At 35.9% G+C, this 19,991-nt stretch overlaps 1 protein-coding gene across 7 annotated transcripts in view; it reads right to left on the bottom strand.

Moving 5' to 3' along the window:
• MATR3 (matrin 3) overlaps positions 1–18,864 on the bottom strand; it is a 29,419-nt gene extending 10,555 nt beyond the window's left edge. The window contains exons 1-8 of one of the 7 annotated variants that reach the window (XM_047085473.1): positions 18,703–18,780; positions 12,881–12,956; positions 7,352–8,438; positions 2,495–2,556; positions 1,502–1,543; positions 1,054–1,166; positions 779–831; positions 12–137 (exon numbers count right to left, since the gene is read on the bottom strand). In XM_047085473.1, coding sequence (XP_046941429.1) covers positions 12–137; positions 779–831; positions 1,054–1,166; positions 1,502–1,543; positions 2,495–2,556; positions 7,352–8,263 — 1,308 coding nt within the window. In that variant the 5' untranslated portion in view covers positions 8,264–8,438; positions 12,881–12,956; positions 18,703–18,780. Of the gene's footprint in view, positions 1–11; positions 138–778; positions 832–1,053; positions 1,167–1,501; positions 1,544–2,494; positions 2,557–7,351; positions 8,439–12,833; positions 12,957–15,208; positions 15,632–18,471; positions 18,535–18,702 lie in introns of those variants that run through there. The other 6 variants (XM_047085459.1, XM_047085467.1, XM_047085482.1 and 3 more) reach the window with 6 other exon arrangements.
• Positions 18,865–19,991: the final 1,127 nt, after the last annotated feature.

Raw genomic sequence — 19,991 nt, 5'->3', positions numbered from 1 at the left:
TCAACTCATACCTCATTAATTTTATTTAGAATCAGATGATTTGAAATGACTCCAAATGGTTCTACCAACTGTAATAGTTGATATCTCAAGTTTTTCCCTCGCTGAAAATCCATGATATGAACAACGCGGCTGGTTTCCTATCCATTAGGAAAAAAAAATCAAGTCAAGAGGTCTCTTTAGAATCAAGACGAAAGGACTTTCATAGTCTAACCAGAATAGATTTAAAACAACTCATAACATTCTAGAGAATTTTGTAACTACCCAGGAAATCAGATTCACTGGAGTATATCTTGAAGATTCAGAGAACAGACTCTGGACTGGTTTTAAAAAAGAATACTGTGTGCTTAACTGGATAGCAAAATTTGTTACACTCAAGGTGTAATCTCTATAGTATGGGTATATGAAAATGAAAACGTTTATCAAAGTCATATAAAAGGCTGATTATTTTCAAATTATAGCAGTCTCCCTATAATAAAGGATTACAAGACAGATTCAATTCACAAAGATTTGAAAGTTAAGTAAAAAAAAAAAAGGGAGGGGGGGCAAGGAGTGCCTGGTGGCTGGGTTGTCCAATTCTTGATTTTTGGCTCAGGTCATGATCTCACAGTTGTGAGATGGAGCCTCTGCACTGATTGTGGAGCCTGCTTAAGGATTCTCTCTCCCTCTGCCCCTCCTCCATGGGTACACTCAGGCTCTCTCTCTCTCTCTCTCTCGGGGGGGAAAAGTTAAATCACATTTCCCCAAACAGCAAATAAAGTAAAATCAAAAGCTGTATTACCACTCTGCCTTTTTGCATGTGTCTTGGTCCTTGCAGGTTTCCATTCCCAGCACCTTTATGGAGAAAAAGTTACTTTTTTCAGTCTTATAATAAGTATGAAAACTGGCCATCTTTCAACACAAACCAGAGTTTATCAAAAATACCAGGAGAACCATGTCTTTTAAAGTGATGCTATTTTCTAATAACATTTCAATGAGGCTTCTTTTGCCTCTAATGACTACATTTAATTTTTATGGTGAAAGTTCTTAGGGAAAAGTAACAAATTTTATAATCACCCAGATTTCCTCTTGGTCCAACTGCTGGTCCCCCAAGATGAAATGAAGGGGGTGGAGGTCCCAGAATTCCTGGTGCTGGGTTTGTTGATTGCTGCAACATGAATGGATCACCCCTAGTAATGTGAGACATAAAATATAAAAAATGACAAAGAGGTCTATCAGAAGTAATTAAGATTTATTGTTAAAACACCCCTTTTATGATTGTAATTCCAATCTCTGTAGGCATTTTTATGTGAAGTAACTGGGGAAAAAGCTACAAAAATAACATAATAAAAATTACTAGCATAATATAGTTTCTAAAGAATCTTTTACCCAGTGACTTTTACCAAACTCTCATATTCGATAAAGATATTCATGAAATATTTTTTGTTTATAAATTTTGAAAGTTTAACCTGAATTCCTTATAATGATCTCCTTTACAAACAACAGCTTAAAAATTTTAACTTACATTGTGTGTCCTGTATCATTGTCAGGATTCCATTCGGGGTAGCTTTAAAGAGACCAGAAAATTAACTTTAAAATAAAACTGTCCTTTTCACAAATAGCCTTGTTTGGCCTTTAAAACAAGAGATTATTTATTAGTAGAGTTAATGAGAGTCTAAGTGTTAGAAATATCACAGTTTACAACATCATAGATATTTCCAAAAACATCAAATTAATCCAAATGAACAAGAATAATCTTCTTCAGTATTGCAAAAGTAGGTAATATATGTTGAAGTTTAATTTTTTAATCTATTTGGTAAGTCGTAAGTAGGGAAAGCGCTGCATGGAGAATTGGAAATGTGCATCTACAGGGAAATGAGAACTGACCACAGATTTTCCTTCTCCAATATTAAATACCTGTACCCACTATAGAGGTGAGCTGTGGCACTACAAAAGAAAAGAAAACCCAACAGAGCTAACATATGTGAAAACTGGCACTCTAGTGAAGAATGGCTATGTGTGCTGTTTAGGCAGGGAGATTCTTTAGGAATCCAATTCCATTCCAGCAGCTTAAATCATAACCAAAAGTTAAGTCAAAAACAAAAAATACATCTTGAAGGATTTTGTTTGACAACTTGTGATTTCTAATGACTTTTCCCCTTTTCTACTCTGTATTTTTAGAGCATGTATCATGGTTATTGAAAATGTTTAAGTCTATTGTACACATCCAAGCCCATCTTTAAGTCTATTTTAAATTCTTTCAATTTGTAGAAAAGAACCAATGTTTATTTGCCCTACAAGTAGTATTAAATAATAAAATACCACTATCACTGCACCTAATATTTCAAATGAGATTCCAGATCTAAACATTTTGTTTTCAATTAGTAATGCCTGGTCAGTATCAACTATGCAGTGATAACAATGTGGATATTACAAGCAAATGATGAATTCCCAAAACCAATCAATGGCTGTTTCTGATTCACGGTATGGATGCTTTAAAGGTATTTCAAACTCCTACATTTCAAGAAGAAGCTGGCATCGACGACTGTGACTTGCTCCATTGATATGTTGACTCCACTCCTGCAGTAAAGTAAATTAGTAGAATTAACAAAAATAAAGCTAAAATATTTTCATTTGAACCATTCAAATTCTAGAAAGTTAATCTATTTGCAGTATCATAGGCTGTAGAAACATGTGACCATTCATTAGTCACAGTTAATTAATTTAAAACCATTTCTCTTAATCCTTGCAGCTTGATCCTGCCCTCAAATACGCCATGCACATTCTTGGAAAAACTGGATAACTTAGTTAACATACTAATAGACCTGACAGGGAAAAGACAGAGTTAATAAAGATCAAGAATAACTGACCTTGACATCAGCTAGACAGTCTAATCTTTGCTGTGGATCAAACTGGATTATATATATAACTGCCTTTATAAAACTCTACATATGATAAAATATCCATGCTTCTACTTTTCTAGAAATGTTATGTGAACAATTAGTTAAAAATAGAATATTTCATTTAATCCAGTCTTGAGGCATTTTCCAAGTGTATTACAGCCATAAAAAGTTAAGATTCAACAGGAATGGCTTTTCCAAAAAAATAAAACAAAAAAAAGTTTATAAAAAAAACTAAGCTGCTATTTTATTTCCCAAAAGTAAAGAAGCAAATTTCAGGAATGTCTGTTTCCAAATTTTAGAGAGGGAAACATTATGTTCTTTAGTATTTGTACTCCTTTGTGGTAATTTTGAATTTAAGGGATTAACTTTTTTCCTATTTTAAGCAAATAAACTTTCTTTAGTTATAAATCCACATATAAATGATCAACATTTTAGACAAGGAGAGTTAAGAAAAGTAGACTCTGACGCCAGACTGCCTAGGATCCATTATCAAGGTGTCATGTAGTAGATATGAATCCTTGGTACATGTTATTGAAATTTGCTAGGATTCAATATTCTTTTAGAATTTTGTGAAAAATGAGTAAATTAATAAAAGTAAACTGCTTATCAGAACATTGCCAGGCACATAAGAAGTGCTCAAAAAAGAAAAAAGTGTACTAAAAGCTATCTTATTTTAGAATTCCTGCTTTATAAGTATTGTTTCATAAATTCCCACAAAGTGAGGCAATTTTTGTAATATCCACACTACCTAACACATTACATTTGGAACATAAAAACACAGGCAATGTTTTTAAAAGGGGGTATCACTTAGAGCTGAACTAAAACAAGAAACAAAATTACAAGACATACGTTCTTGGAAAGCTTCAGAATGGTATTTCTTAAAAAAGGAAAAAAAAAGTCTATTACAACTGTCTACATACTTCCTCTTCCCTAATAGCATTAACTAAAATCCCATGAAACAAGTATGGACATTATCTCTGCAAGCTAGATTGTCTCTTAAAAATCATGTCTAATAGCTAAGGAACTTGAAGAAATCTCTCCAGCTGGCTCCACCACCAGTTATTTGGGATATAAAAAATTTGTACTTGGAAAACAACAGACTACTGAATTCTTGGAGGACACTTTAAAAATGGCTGTAAGCAAGAGGCACCATAAGTAAAGTTCACCCAATTCAGAAGAGGGATTAAACAACTTAGAATTTTCTGGACTAAAAATATTCAGATTTTATTTAAAATGTCCTTGAGAAATAGTGTACTGGGAGAGGAGTAAAAGTTACTGTATTAGGCACACTTCTAATTCTCAGGAGATGGAAAGGGTATGCAGTTGAACAGAAAACTATTTATATCGAATCCTCTATGCTCTTTAAAGGTTCAAATTTATGGTAAATTGTGGTTGGTCTTTCAAAGCACTAGAAGGCAGGCCAAGATCAAAGAAGCCTTAGGTACCTCCCAAGCCCACCCATTCCTAACCTGCACTATGACACCCCATCTTTGGTTTAAGGTGAGGGTTAAGAGGCGAAATTGTTTTTAAAAAAAACCTGTATCCTTGGATTCTACACTGAGGTAATTTTCACATCAGATTAACAAAGAAAAAGGATTCCCTTTTTGAATGCAGAAGTTCTGTAGGAAAACTATACTTGCCTTGATGTCTTTGAGATAACTAAATTATACAAAGAAAGGATAATTTGGAGAAGCACTTCTGGAATGGCAGAATAAAGAATAATTTAAGGGCTTCTAGAATAATACTAAAAGGAAAAATGTGAACTCAAGTGACAAGACAGTGAAAAGGCTGTAATGGGTACTTTTCTTTAAGTGAAAGGAATATGAGGGAACTTTGAGGTTGTGTAGAAAAGCTACTTGACATTCTAAACTGACCTAGAAAGAAATAAAAGCAACACCATCACTGAAAGTCATTTAAAATATCAAATGATGACAAATTAGATCAAGTTTTAAACCTAAAAGTTTATTTCACACAGTAAGATGAAGTTTTGATCATGTAAGCTATTTACTATTACCATTAAGTGAAAAGAACAGATTTTCCAAGTTATGCAGCAATACCAGAGAGCAGGATGAAATGTTAAAAAATTTTCATTATCTACTTTCACCACAGGAATTTTCTCTCAAGTCATTGAAATGAGAAAGGACCACAACTAAAGGCAAATAATTTTTTCAATAATGCAGATACCCAGAAAACATCAGCTATGTTAAGGAAACTAGAATACATTAAGAGAACCCAAATGCTTAAAATTCTTAAAATTGGTTCAATTTACAAACACAAATTTTGTAAATCAATCAATCAATCAATCAATCAAAGAGCCTCAAGTAATTCTTAAATGTCCCCAATATTGTGACAGAATACCAAAACTAGCTAGGGCCTAAGCATTTTTACAAATTAAAAATACCTCTTGCACTAGTTAGGGTATCTTACTCTTGAATCCAAAGTTTCATCAGATATTTTCAAGATGTTCTTTTGTTAATTTAGATCCATTTAACTATAGTTATTTGTTAATAATATTGGAGAAAAGAATAATCACATATAGTAACAGAAACTTTTCTCTCATTAAAGCCCTCTTGTAATTTCTTGTAGTGCATTTGTGTCACTTTACTGTTTTTTCTATGTGCAAGCAACAAAGGCAAATTACTGCTCAAAGTCAGAATAAGGAGATATCCAGAAACAGCTCTTGATGTATGATGACTCCATTAGCTAAGATTTTAAGTCCTTTATAATCACTGTCATTTGAGACACTGTAACTAGCTATTGTCCTTGGAATTTAGAGATCCTATCTGAGAACAATGATCATATTGCTATTTCTGCAAAAGGCAACAAGTAACAGAAAAAACGGAGTCACCAAAGTTTTGTGGACCATTTCATTAAATCAACTCCCACCAGGGTGACAACTTTATTCAACGTATTTGAAAAAAGACAACACTAAAGACACCTATCAAATAAATTTCCTAACTTTTTTTGAAGGGGTTCTAGGTCTTCAATGAAAATTAATCTATGAATTTAAATTTAGCATTCAATGTTAGTTTATTTTATTTGCAGACTAAAATGTTCTTTGTGTTGTACTTTATACATTAATACGAAAGACTTCTGTATTATAGAAATACATATTTACCTAAGAATTAACTTCTTAAAGATATTTTTTAAAGTACTCTGTAAATTCAAATATAGTAAGTCTCTTAATTATCTGAGGCAAAAATACTGAGATCCAAATACAGAAAAGGGAGTGACTAGTAACACTTTTAAATAGAATATTAAAAACAAAATCACTCATGATCTGTGATTTAGTTTACTCAAAAATCAAGTCACTAAAAAATGCATTTTAAAGGGATACATATGAGAAGGAAATGACCCTTCCAGATGTTACTGTAAAGAAAAAACCCTGTCATCGTAATCATCAAATCAATTTCATGGTAGCAACATGTGAAGCAGAATAACTATACAGCACATCAGGAAATATGGACGGTCAGAGATCATAGATCAAGCTAGTGGAGTGCTAAATTGTTGACTTTTAAGTCAACTGCACTGTATATCGAAAAAAAAAACCTCGGTGAGAATGAGGAATATTGAAAACATTCAAAGAGAAAGGACAACATATTTAAAAGGGCATTTTGAAAAAGCTCCCATTTTGCTGGATGTGATAATTAAAGCAAAGGAGAATTAGATATATATATATATATACATATATATATTTTTTTATTGCTCAAATGACTAAACCAGAAGTCTAAGCCTAGTCAGAAAAAGAATATGCTTATGAGGAACACAGAGCAGGATACTGCAGTTGATTTTTCCAAGTCTCTAAAGGGACAGATGCAACATGGGATAATAAAAAGTGAGTTTTGAAGCATGTTTAAGAAAGTTGTGGAAAAGGAGAAAAAAAATGATGAAAAATTTCAGTCATAGTATGAGAGTTTGGGTTAAAGGGAAATTAAAAAAGAAGAATGAACTAATCTAAAATATGAAACATACTGAAACAAACACCAGGGCTCTACATTAACTCTTTCCCTGTAGCCACAGATAAGGAAAAAAAGAGAATTGTTCAAGAATACATCTTTACTACATACAAATCAGCAATCAAGACAGATGGAGAGCTGAAATCTAGCATCCTGAATGGCAGAGCACATTGACTGCAAAAAAAATAAAAATACTTAAAACAATTCAACAAAGCAGACAAAAAACCTGCTTAAATATATGATTAAGAAGAACATATTGATGCCAAAAACCAACAAGATAATTCCAGTGGATGACAGCTTTGTGGCCAGAAGTTATCTAGGCAGATTGTATTAATGTAAAGCCCTGGTTTAATGCTCAAAAACAATTACTTTCCAAATAAAGTGTTCTCAAAAGTATAAAAATTCTCGATCAACTCAGTGTCACCAGACTACAGAATTAGAGTAAAAGATATAGGTAAATACAGAATAGGCACTACAATGTAAAAGAAATTAGAAGTATCTGTTGCATTAACTCACCTTATTAGAATGAACTGGCAAATCACATATAGAGCACAGATGGGGATAACCCTTCGGTAAGAGTCCATGGAAGTCTTCAATATTGCTACTTGGAGGAGCGCCCCTCTTTTTCTCAAAGAGAGATCTCTCTTGTAAGGGGCCAGGACCACGTCCCATTCTCTCATACTCACTGTCAAATTTATGATAGTTATGCGAGGTCTCACCAAAAAAAGAATCATCCCTACACCTTTCTCCATCTCTTAATCTGTCATCTTCATAATCCATTCTGTCATAATAACCAGATTCTTGAGAACGACTTCCATGGTCATAATCAAGCACTGGGTTGAGACTAGGACCACGATCATCAAAACTATCTCTTCTAAAGTGCCTTTTTTCTTCCCAATCATCCCTAGGTACTCTGTATGGTGGTTCCCGTGTAGCAGATCTGCCATCTCTACCATAACTCAATGTAGGGCCTTCTTCAGTTCTCCTCCTTTTAAGCTGTAGAAGGATTTGGGGCAAATTCTCAGGAGTAATCTTGTCCTCTGGATAACGACTCAGTTCATCTAAGTCTCTAGCAGACAGACCAAAGCTGGCCAAAATGTTACTGGCCTGGTCTGCATCTCCACGGTGTTGAGAAGACAAAGGGAGTGGACCTCTACTTCCAATGTTAAATATAGACTGCAAATTATGGGAAGAAGTACTAGCAGAAGACAGTGCACTATGAGCTCCTTGTTGATTCAATGAAGAACTCATTCCAAGATTCATTAAACTAGCAAGGCGTGCAGTACCCTGGTTCATCCTTCCAAGAGATGCTGGCATACTTAAAGACTGGGTAGCAGCAGCAAGAAGGCCTATTCCTGCTGCAGACAGGTCACGCCCATGACCCTGTGAGTCCCTACCGAGAGATGACTGCTGGAATGACTTGGACATTGTAGAACTATCTCTTGTCTAGTTTATAGACTTAAAAAAATTTTTTTAAAGATGGCCAAAAAGAAAGCTCAAACTAGCAAACTAGGTTAACTTTGCTTCAAAAAATGGTAACGCCAAGAAAAAGGATCAATAAGGACTGTAGAATCTTCTTCAAGCTGAGAACCAGCAGACAACTCTGTAGAAAAATAAGCAGTTTTAGTCATAAATCCCTTTAAGTAGATGCTGTTTTTTTTAGAAAAAAAACTTATGCATCATGTTGATTAAAAAAAAAAACATTTAAGATCTCAAACTTACAAGGAATTTATTACATATCTTAAACAGATTCCAGATGTATGCAGAGCCTGCATATAGATATTTAAAAAGTAGTCTTTCATGCTAAAGTTTATTAAAGGGAATTTCATACTGAATTTAAAAACATTTCAATTGAAGGATTAGATGTCTGAGCACATCAAAATTTCAAATAAAAATATAGATGGGTCTCTTCTTTTGGAAGAATAAAAATACACCCTATAGTATGATGTTTTAAGTTTCAGGAAAAGACTAAAAAACAAAAAACCAAGGTCCGCAAGTCAAAGATGAATCAGTTGTATTCTGCTTTAGAAAATGAGACCTATTTATTACTATCAGAAAGAACCAAGTAAAATCACAAGTAAATGAAGCTTAGGTGTCAAGTACCTAGTATAAGATCTAAGACCAAACATAATAGTTGAGACTTTTATGCAGCAAAATCAATCTGAGGTAAAGACAGATGTGAAGGAAAATAAGTGACTTCCTACTTTAAGGATTTCTGCACAAATTTAAGCCATATAACTAACTGCCTTCCTTAATGTCCATCCTATATCAGGCAGTGCATATTTCATTTCTAATCTTAAAAAAGTAAGGAGAACTAGGTATGGTCAATGTAGAAATAGGAGAACTCCCAAGAAAAAACCCAGGTACAGGAAGTACAGGTGATTTAAAGAAGTGAAATTCCCCCCTAAGTTAGCATCCATCAAAGCTCATTTAATATTCACGGCTACAGAACCTCCAGAGCTCAAAACAGATAAAAATGAAATTGTGCTTATATAGATTTGTTAACTTTTCACAAGAACAGCTCAATCACCTGGAAATTTTAAATTCTGAATACAATCCCCCAAGACATGTTTCTGGATGAAATTACTTTCATTATCTTCCTTAAATCATTATTTTATCTCAGAAATTGGTACAGAGGAATTTGCAAAGCATTTACAAATGATTCTCATTAAATATCAAACGATGTACGTAACAATTGTTCTTGATGAAACAATTATCTCTAATCACAACTATATACAGAGATTAACTCTTAAGTTGTTTGCCACATAATTCTATTAAGAAGCATTGCTCTGTTAAGTTTCACACATTTGATCACCCATACACCTGAGCAATGGTGGTTTAATATTATTAAGCTTTATTACATTAAAAACTGGGCAATATTCAATAGTTACAAGTCTATTATGGGACCAATTCCACCAATGATCCAATAAAGCAAGGAAACACTGGACATACAGTGGTAGAGGAAGTATAAAAAAAAAGTTGCAGGCAAGACTTAGATTTTACAAAAAGATGTAACAAAGTTAAAAAGACACAAATGCTATCAGAGGTGACTGGAATTACAGAAGATGTTTTTGCACACCAAGAAAGATGAAACTGAGAAAAGATACTAAAGAAACTAGTTCTTGATGAGATCTACAATGTAAACTACTTCTGCTTTAAGAATAATAAAATAAAGACAAGAGTAAGCGGACTTTTTTGGATGAGTTTCTTTGGTATGTCTGATAAACGCCACACAGGATGGCAGTTGAAATACCGTGTAAACATTTAGGACCCTCTAAATTTTCACGTATACTTTCTCTTAAAAGGTCAAAACCATTAGAGGGTTTTTCAAAATCAGTATTTCAAAGCATCAACATTACTATTAATTTGCTGTTCGTGTTACAGCCAAAGCTGCATAATAAAGAAAAACCAGTTGTTTTTTTTGTTTGTTTTAAAGAACTATTCCTTTCCCTTAGGGAAATTATACAATAATATTAGTGAATGTGTAAAAATTTAATTGATCACACTTTAAAGAAATGGTTAGATTACAAATATCTCAATTACTTTTCTTTGTAGCATGTATGAAAGGGGTAGATCTGCAAAAAGGAAACAAGAGAAGGTAAAAGATAACCTTAAGACAAAACAGAAAATGGATGTCAGAAAAACTCAGAAAAAGAGCAAGACAAACAATGTAAATCCCATGACAACTTGTAATCTCCTAAGAATAACCTTAATATTTTTGAGATTCAGAGTTTGAACTTAAATGTAGCCCCACACAAGGACATGAGACATTATAAGTGAAAAGTGACTTAAGTCAGACTTTTGAAATTCTTATTTTTTTAAAATTAAAACAAAGAAACTGAAAGAAATCAGACATGACAGCACTGTTCAAAGAGCACTTACGAAAACAGTTCCTTTACTATCTTTGTGGTCAGTGGTAATAAAAAGACAATTCATTTTAAAAGCTAATTTAAATTTAAGCAAGACCTACTGCCTACTAAAGTCAGCACAACACTGAGATGTTTACTAAATTAAGTTTTTTTTAAAGGTTAGCTTATTGTACTGTTATGTCTTTTCCCCATAATTACAAAATGACCTTTTCATAGTACGCTACAATAGAGGTTAATAAAGTTCAAAGTAGTTTGAGATAACTAATCTAGAATGTGATGTCAAAATCCAGTATGTCCATTTAAAATCTCAATGCCCATCAATGCAAAAAACCTTTCACTCCCAAAAAAGGGTAGTACCTCTACCCTAAAATCAGGAAACCTGATTTAAATAAAATAATCAATAATTTAAATAATTAAACTAGAATGTTTAAGCCTAGTTCATGATCTAAGTGTAAATGTTACTAAAAATGTTAACTTCATGTTCAACATCTGAACAAAGAGCTGTATGTATGGTTAAGAAGTTTCAGTTAGTAACATTCAACTGTCCCCCTTCGATGAATAACCATCTTCATTAGATTTACTTTAGTTCAGGGTGAAGGGAAGCAAATGGTTGTTCCACATCTAGATTTCCTAAGTAAAATAACAATTTCTTATTAGTCCTATTATTCATTCAGAGGGTTATTTTGCAGGGTTACTAAAATGAGCATAAGGGGTCTTCAGTTCTTTAAAACATAGAAAAAAGCCTTTAGCTTCTAAATTCAAAAATTTTAAATGCTCTTTTAAAGATATCTAACTACTACCATATGGAACTTTAGCTATATTCTCAATTCTGTGCAATAATCGCTTCTTAAAAACTAATTTTAACACATGTATAATCCTAAAAGTTTGTAGAAATACTCAGGGAAAGAAAACCTTTATATTGGTATTATTTTAAACCTTTAATCCTATAAAAACTTATAAGCAACAGCTAGAAAACTGTAGCTTCTTATAGTATTTTTCCCCTTCTGAATTAAAAACACGAAAGGGATGTAAGAAATTTTCTTCTATGGAAGGAAACACCCTTGTGATTTGTCAAATTATTCATGTGAAATACACCAAATAACATTTAAGCTAGCAACCAACACCACCAACACAGCAAAAATATCCTAATTATGTCACCAATAGATACATGGCAGGGATAGTTCACTATTAGTAATTTCAAAGAAGCATTATTTGGAAAGACAGCTGCTTAATTTTTGTCATCAATCACACAGAAGCATGGATTCCTGTGGTCAGAATTTTTAAACCAAGCACCTGACTCATTTCCAATTATAGTATAGAGTTAGGTTAATGATTCCATATTTAGAAGTTTCTCGCGTATTAATTTTATAATGGCCTTATAATTCACTAACAGTTTCCATTTCAAAGTTAGTAAATTTTCATTTTAACGTTAGTTCACATCTCTATATACTTTCTTAATAAATTTTCTAATTTGTATTTCATTTAAGGGTTTGATTTTTAAAAAATGGGGGCACCTGGGTGACTCAGTCAGTTAAGTGTCTGACTTTGGCTCAGGTCATGATCTCATGGTTCATGAGTTCCAGCCTCATATCAAGCTCCAAGCTGACAGCGCGGAGCCTATTTGAGATTCTCTTTCTGTCCTTGTCTCTGCCCCTACCTGACTCATGTTTTCCCCCCCTCTTTCAAAATAAACAAACCATAAAAATAAATAAATGGAATATAGGGGCACCCGGCCGCCCCAGCCAGTAGTGCATGGAATTCTTGATGGCACAGTCATGAGTTCAAACCCGACACTGGGTGTAAAACATACTTAAAATTAATATATATATAGTAATATATTTTAGTATCTGAGGAACCATTCAATCTTTTATATAGAGAGCTTAAACCACTTAAAACCTTATACTTTAATCTGTGGCTCTTCAGTGCCACAATCTCACTTTAATATGGCTTACCTTTGAGTAACTTTTTAAAGGTTTTTAAAAAATAAAATGAATAGTAAAATTCTTAGGAAATAAAGTAATAGCTCTATTCATTTCAGTTTTGTGTAAAGCAGCATGTGCCTCATACAACAGGGGAAAACAAAACATTATAAAATGTAGTGCTGAGAAGGTTGAAAAACCAGTATTAACCTTTTAAAGATCCTTTATGATTATCATTCTTAATCCATTTTACAGACCTGGATTCAACTTCTAGCCCACTTCTTGATCCTTAGGCTAATGATAAAAGTGTTTGTTGCAAAGTGCCTTCAGCTGCTAAAATAGAAAACATGTTAATCAGGAGGGATTCCTATTCAGGGTTAGAGTATTTTTCTTCTTCCTAGACTTAAAATTTTTTCTTAGCAACTTTCAATCACACATTAAACATTTTCAGATTAAAGCAATACAGGATAGAAAGTTATTCCATTTACCTACCATTTTGGATTCAATTTGATTTTGACACTAGCTTAGATTACTTCTCTACTTAAATGCAAAATGAGGGGCCCCTGGGTGGTTCAGTTGGTTAAGCGTCAACTCTTGATTTCAGCACAGGTCATATCTCACAGTTCCCGAGATCGACCTACCACGTAAGGCTCAGTACTGACATTGAAGGGCCTGCTTGGGACTCTCTCTCTGTGCCCCTTCCTGGCTTGTACTCTGAAAATAAACAAACTTAAAGAAAAAGAGAAAGCAAAACGAGTGGTTTTTTCAAGCTGCCATTGTGCACTCTTAAGATTTTTCCTTCCACTCTTCATGTTCTATTCTCTTGGTTTCCACAAACATTTGTTCAACTCTTTGATTTGGTATATACTGAGATTTTTGGAGCCCAAATACCTTGATTTGGATGCAAGTCCTACTACAAAATAGTTGACTTTGAACAAGTCACTTAACATTTGTTTTGCTGTCATTCGTAATATGGGAATGAAAACAATACCCATTTCACAAGGCTGTAAACATTTAATAAATTAGTCCACATAAAACACTTAGAATGGTTTCTGGCACATGGTTAGCACCATAATAATCATCTACTTTGATGTAACATCATCTGATCCTAACAACCAATGAGAAAAACTTCAGATGCAAAAGGACTGACCCAAAGACAATAAAGAGCTTATAAACCTTTCACATACACTGTACTCCCCATTTCATACATCAACTTTAGTGTCTCATTCATTTCTACTCAAAGCTGGATTTGAATTAATGTTTGAATTTTGCTACTGAATCAGATGTTAACTTTAAATGACACCAGATTTAAAGACTGGTAGTCACCTAAACAACACTGAAGAAAAGAACCAGATGCTAGAGGAAGTGAACAAATTAAACCTCCTCTTCCTCCTTCATTCTCTAAAGCCAATCTACCTTTAAATTATCCTGTCATCCTTCAAAACGAAGGCCTTACACCACTCCTGCCATAACCTTACTGAAAAGCCTCAGTCCTCCTCTTTAAATTAAAACAATTTTAATTTTTTTTAATGTTTACTTTTGAGGGGCATAGAGAGAGAGGGAGACAGGATCTAAAGCGGGCTGCCACGTTGACAAGCAGAGAGCCCAATGTTGCACTCGAACCCACGTACTAGGAGATCATGACCTGAGAAGCTGGACGCTTAACGGACACTCAGGTGCCCCTAAAACAAAAATTTTAATTAAATTAAAAAAAAATTAAACTTAAGATTTCATTGCTACTTCATATAAATTTTAATTTCCAAGTCTTGAGCCTAATATATGCACAGAACATCAAAGATAGACAGCTGGAAATAATAAGGAAGCTGCATCACATCAAAGGCACTCCATCTACTCAGATCTGCCACAGTAATTATATTTAAGCCAGGAAAGATAACATAGCAGTTTATCATACAACTCCTATTGTACTATAAGTTTATATTTATGCTTATAATAGATACATGCTACAGTGAGTCAAAAACTAGAGAACTTTAAAAACCACTTATAAGTATCTTTTAAAGGCCACATCCCTACAATTCTCTCAAACCATTGGCTTTTCTCTCTGTTCTAGTTTTAACGATCCACTAAGATTTTCTACGTGTAAACTTTTATTTTTAAATCACGAATTTCAGAACTCTTTATTTTAATGATCCAACAAGGCCCGATATATAGGTAAGAATTATAAATTACAGAGCTTTGTTTCTTTGCAGTGTTATCCGTGGAATAACCATGTGTGTGTGTATATATATTTGTATGAAGAAACTTGCAAATCTGTACTGTCTACAACCCTTCCACTCCACCCTCAACAAACTCAGTACTGTCCATCCCAAAGTCAAGTCCACTCAGAACCTGTTGCCCCAAGTGTAGGACAGTTTTAATGCAACTCTAAAAAAAAGTGTGCATTTAAAAAAAAGTATATACATATTTTTAAAAAGTATCTTTAACTGAAAAATGTACTAAGAGTAATATCTAAGAAACCATTACCCAATTCTTCGGTTTTGATCATTCTTAAAATAGTTTAATGGCTGCACTTCCCATTGTAACCTAATTACCATTAGTTTCTATAAAGGTAAATTCAATATTCTTACATAAGGATGCCTTAAGATTCCTCCATTTGTCTACACATAATAACCAGAGTATGTTACAGAATAAACACCACTTTTTGTCACTTTTGAATACTTTGCACTTCAGACTTCAAGAAGCTGGCTCACTTTTATCTTAATTCCCCTCAAAAATACACGAGGTCCTAAAAAAACAAAACACAAAGTATTGGTCTTTTAAGCAGTCTACCATGTACAAAAAAGTTTCACCACCCTCCCCATATAATAATTTGTGTAATTTCTTGTGGAAATTTCAGAAAAACAAATTGAAGGAAATATAAATCACCCATAAAGCTAACACCAACATCCAGAACTCACACATTTTGGTACGTCTCTATTTTTATGTTTATTCCTAAATTCCTTTAAGAAACAACCAAAAAAAAGTATTTTGGGGCCCACCAAAATTTTTATTTTCTTTCCAAGTAATATTATATTCATTTTCCCATGATTACTCTTGCTAAAACATTCTTTTAAAAAACTATACAGATGTCCATCTGATGGCCACACTGTAATTAGCAGATCTCTAAGTGTTGAATCTTTCAGAGTTTTAGTAAGCTTAATAGCATAGATTAACATTTATGTGCACAAATCTTTAAAGAAATTTTTTGTTTATTTTGAGAAAGAGAGTGAGCAAGTGGAGGAGGATCAGGTAAGAGAGGGAGACACAGAATCTCAAGCAGGTCAGCACAGAGCCCAATACCGGGCTCGAACTCACGAACCACAAGACCACGACCTGAGCCGAAGTAAGATGCTTAACCGACAGTCACTCAGGCACTCTATACGTGCACAAATCTTTTACATACTATTCTCTTAGAATAAATTCCTGTAAGTATAGCCCTTCCACTTTTTTAGGTTTATTTTTAATTATTTTTAGTTTTTCTTAATTTTTTAAGTTTACATCCAAGTTAGCATGTAGTGCAACAATGATTTCAGGAGTAGATTCCTTAATGCCCCTTACCAATTTAGCCCCCCTCCCATCCCCTCCAGTAACCCTCTGTTTGTTCTCCCTATTTGAGAGTCTTTATGTTTTTGTCCCCTTCCCTGTTTTTATATTATTTTTGCTTCCCTTCCCTTATGTTCATCTGTTTTGTATCTTACCTGTTTTGTATCTTAAAGTCCTCATATGAGTGAAGTCATGTATTTGTCTAATTTCGCTTAACCTAATACCCTCTAGTTTCATTCACATAGTTGCGAATGGCAAGATTTCATTCTTTTTGATTGCTAAGTAATACTCCATTGTGTATATGTGTGTGTGTGTATACACACACACACACACATATATACACACCACATCTTTATCCATTCATCCATCAATGGACATTTGTAGCCCTTCCATTTTCAAGCCTATTTATTATAAGGTGAGTCTGAATCACGTATCCAATCAAGATGCAAGTGTTCTAGAATAAACCTACAGCACTGCCCATTTGACTATTATTACCACCACCTCCTTGGGCTTTAATCTTCTCTCATAAAATTAAAGATTTGAATTACATTTTATTTCTGAAGTCATGTAGGACGATTTACTTACATTCCTCAGTTGTTAAAATTTGTTTGCCTATCATTAGCAGACTTGTATTATTACTTAGCCTTTATGCTTCCCTAAAAGTGTTAATAAAATGAGTATGTTTAAAGGCTCCTTTAACGTACATAGTCATCAGGTCAAGAGTGGTTAAATCCTTTCCAATTAGTTCAAAAGGCTATGTAAAGGCAACTTCACTTACATATAGCTGAGAAGGGAGTTATGTGAAGATAAAGGGAAAATTTCCTCTCTGGGTAAAACACACGTTAATGTTATAACCACATAAATGTTAAGGTCAAGGGCAGAAATGTAAATTTAAAGCACTTCACCACAAACAGCATCTGGCTAAAGATCTCTTCCTAATCTTACATAACCAAGCACAACAATCATTTAGTACTTCAATTGTGTTCAATTTCAACTTTGCAAAAAGATTCAGGTTAAGTGCAGAAGGAATACAGAGTTTATGTAACAACAACAACAAAATCTATCTCTACTTTCATTTCTGACAGTATTACCGTTGAAAAATTATGACGACAGACCGCGCATATGACTGAGCTATTGACTTTTCCAAATGATATTTTCAACCTTTATTTAAATAGTCTAAAATAGAAATTTTCCCGCCGAGTACAACTGTTTCAATGTAACTGGAAGAAAACTGTCTTTTATCGACTTCTTAAAAATTTTAAACCAAGCTCTAGTCACCACACAGAACGCATCATCAAGACAAAATCTCATGACTAAGACCTGGGAATCAACGATTCTCACATTATTCCAGCGCGCTTGAAGACTAGAAATTTCGGAATCGCCATAAACGTTCTAGAAATATCTGGCTAGAAAACTGTAACTGATCCAATAGGAATATTCCACAGAATAGGGCCACAGAGCAGGAAAAACATTTAGAATTATTCCATGGCACATGGGAAAAGTCCCTGTAAAACACCGAACAAGGCACAAAGCTAGCAATGAAAAGAACAACGATGCGCCTACACCACGGTACTCCAAACCCTTTGTCTGGAAACCGGAAGGTCCCACAACATACGATCCTCTCTAGATGAACGCAGACTGATAATATTTTAATAAAGAGAAAAGAAATATTAGGTGAATCTCTAAACAAGAACAAGTATCTTGGCTCGCAGCCTACTGCAGGAGGCTTTCTCCACGACGCAATACGAAAAACAAGCGTTAACGTTTCATTTTTCGGCCATTTTTACGCGATGGGGGTGGGGAGGAATTGTTTCTGAGGTCCAGCTAAAATCCCGCGCGCATGTGTGTGGGCGGGGGACAGGGGAGTCTTAGAGGGCGCTATGAAGCGATGGGCGAAGAGCACAGGGAAGGCCGCGAACCAAGAGAATAAAGAAACGCTCCTCAAACGACTAAGCTTTTCAGAGTCTGCGAAATCCTCCATTTTGCGGCACATTTTTAGGGGCAAACAGGAAAAACAAGACAAAACAGACACCTATCTGGGGCTGGCCCTATTCCAAGACTTCTCTGCTTTAACTATTCTCCCCAAACGGCAGGCCCCCAGTGGACAGTCAGTCCCTCAGGCCTCGAGCGCTCCTCCCTTCGCCTTAGCGCTGCAGTCCGCGTGTAACGGGCTCGTCGTCCCGCCCCCGCCCACAGCAAGCCTAGGACGCGGGAAGCTCGGTCGATCTGCTGCCCTTTGCGCCCCCCGACTCTCCCGCCGCACCCCGGGCCCTTGGCTGGCCGCGTGTCTCCCCCCGAGACCGCTCACCTCCGCCGCCCGAGGAGGCTGGTTGCGCCGCCACTGCGCTCCTAACATGGCGGCCGCCGATCAGGCGGCTCACATACGCAGCGAGGAGGGAGGCAGAGCGGGCGAGCGGGAGCGAGCAAGAAAGGCGCGCCGCCGGCTCCCCACGGCCCCTGTCGCCGTCGCTGCCTCCTCCCGGCGGACGCGGAGAGCCCCCGGCCACCCCACCCCAATTCTTACCCGCTTCACGCCTACCTTAAGGAAAGGGAGAGGGAAAAGGAGAGATACCTCTCTCCTAGCGAGCGGGACGCGGAGGCTCCCACAATCCCCCGCAGCAACGGCGAGGGTAAGAGGTGGCAGGAGCGGCTGCAAGAACAAACCCGCTCTCGCGAGAGAGTTCTCCCCCACCCACCCCCTCTCAGGTCCCGTTTCTGCGCGCGCCAGGCCCCTCCTCCTACTCAGTGAGCGTATACTGCTCGCGCTGATGGCGGTCGTTGTTCTCTAATCCTGCAGCCCGCCTGTGGCGGGAAATGGATAGAGAACCTGTTTACAGGTTCGAGTCCCATTTCCCAAAAAGGCTTTCCCCCAACCCTTGAACTGCATGATGCAAAATTTAAATAAGGGTATGCGTTAGAAGCGAGTCGCAGGAGTCACTAGTTAGACCTGATTACTATTCTGATTATTTTCCTCCGTATTTGCAGACAAGTGGCAGCAAGCGCCAGGCGAGGGTACCCATACCATTTTCGTTGTTTTTAATCTCAGTAATTCCGTGGAGAGTCATCGAGGCGGAAGATAGCGAACCCAGCCCATCGAAAATACCGCCGCCGCCACTTCGAATTTGACTGAAGGTAAAGCAATCCTGAGGCTGATGGAGGTTCCCGAATTGCATATGTGAAAATCCTGAGCTAAGACTGAGAAATTGCAGGTAGAGCTGGAGTTAAGGGCCAATTCCCTGGGTTTTCAAAATTAAATGCAGAGGGACAGGCAGTCACCAGATGGCTGAGGGAAATAAGTGAACATAAATACTAATTAACAGCACTCAAATTTTTAAAATCTTCAGTATGCTGAATCAGATTCGCATCTTTGAAAAATCAGGGTACTCTGTGAAGATAGTGGAGAGGGCAAAGATGAAGACCAGAGACCAGTATAAATTTGAAGAGTAGTTTAGGCCAGAACTCAACTCTTGTCAATTTGACTGAATATGGAAGTTGAGGGACGGAAGGGTCGTGGATGAATGACAACTGTATGGTTAGCAGTGCAATTAACTGGCTCTGGAAGAGTACCAGGAGGGCAGGCTTAAGATGTTTGGCATCAATTTTAAAGGAGTGGCATTTATGGGTCTTGAGCTCATGGAGGAAAAAGTGTGGGTTACTGGCACACTTGAGTAAATGGTATAAATGAAGCAATGATATTTGAGAGATAAGCTGGAGATAGCCCAGTGAAAAAAGAGGCCTTAGGACCTTGAGAAACTAACCAGGTAGAGCTGCATGGCAAAGGAGACCCAAGTGAACACAGAGGTAGGGGGGGAAAAAGCAGAAAGGTTT

The sequence above is a fragment of the Lynx rufus genome, unplaced genomic scaffold (genome assembly GCF_022079265.1).
Source record: "Lynx rufus isolate CCGP_SWC_20201006 ecotype Redwood Valley unplaced genomic scaffold, mLynRuf1.p SCAF_1, whole genome shotgun sequence".
Taxonomy (NCBI): domain Eukaryota; kingdom Metazoa; phylum Chordata; class Mammalia; order Carnivora; family Felidae; genus Lynx; species Lynx rufus.
This window is presented reverse-complemented; position numbering and strand designations above follow the sequence as displayed.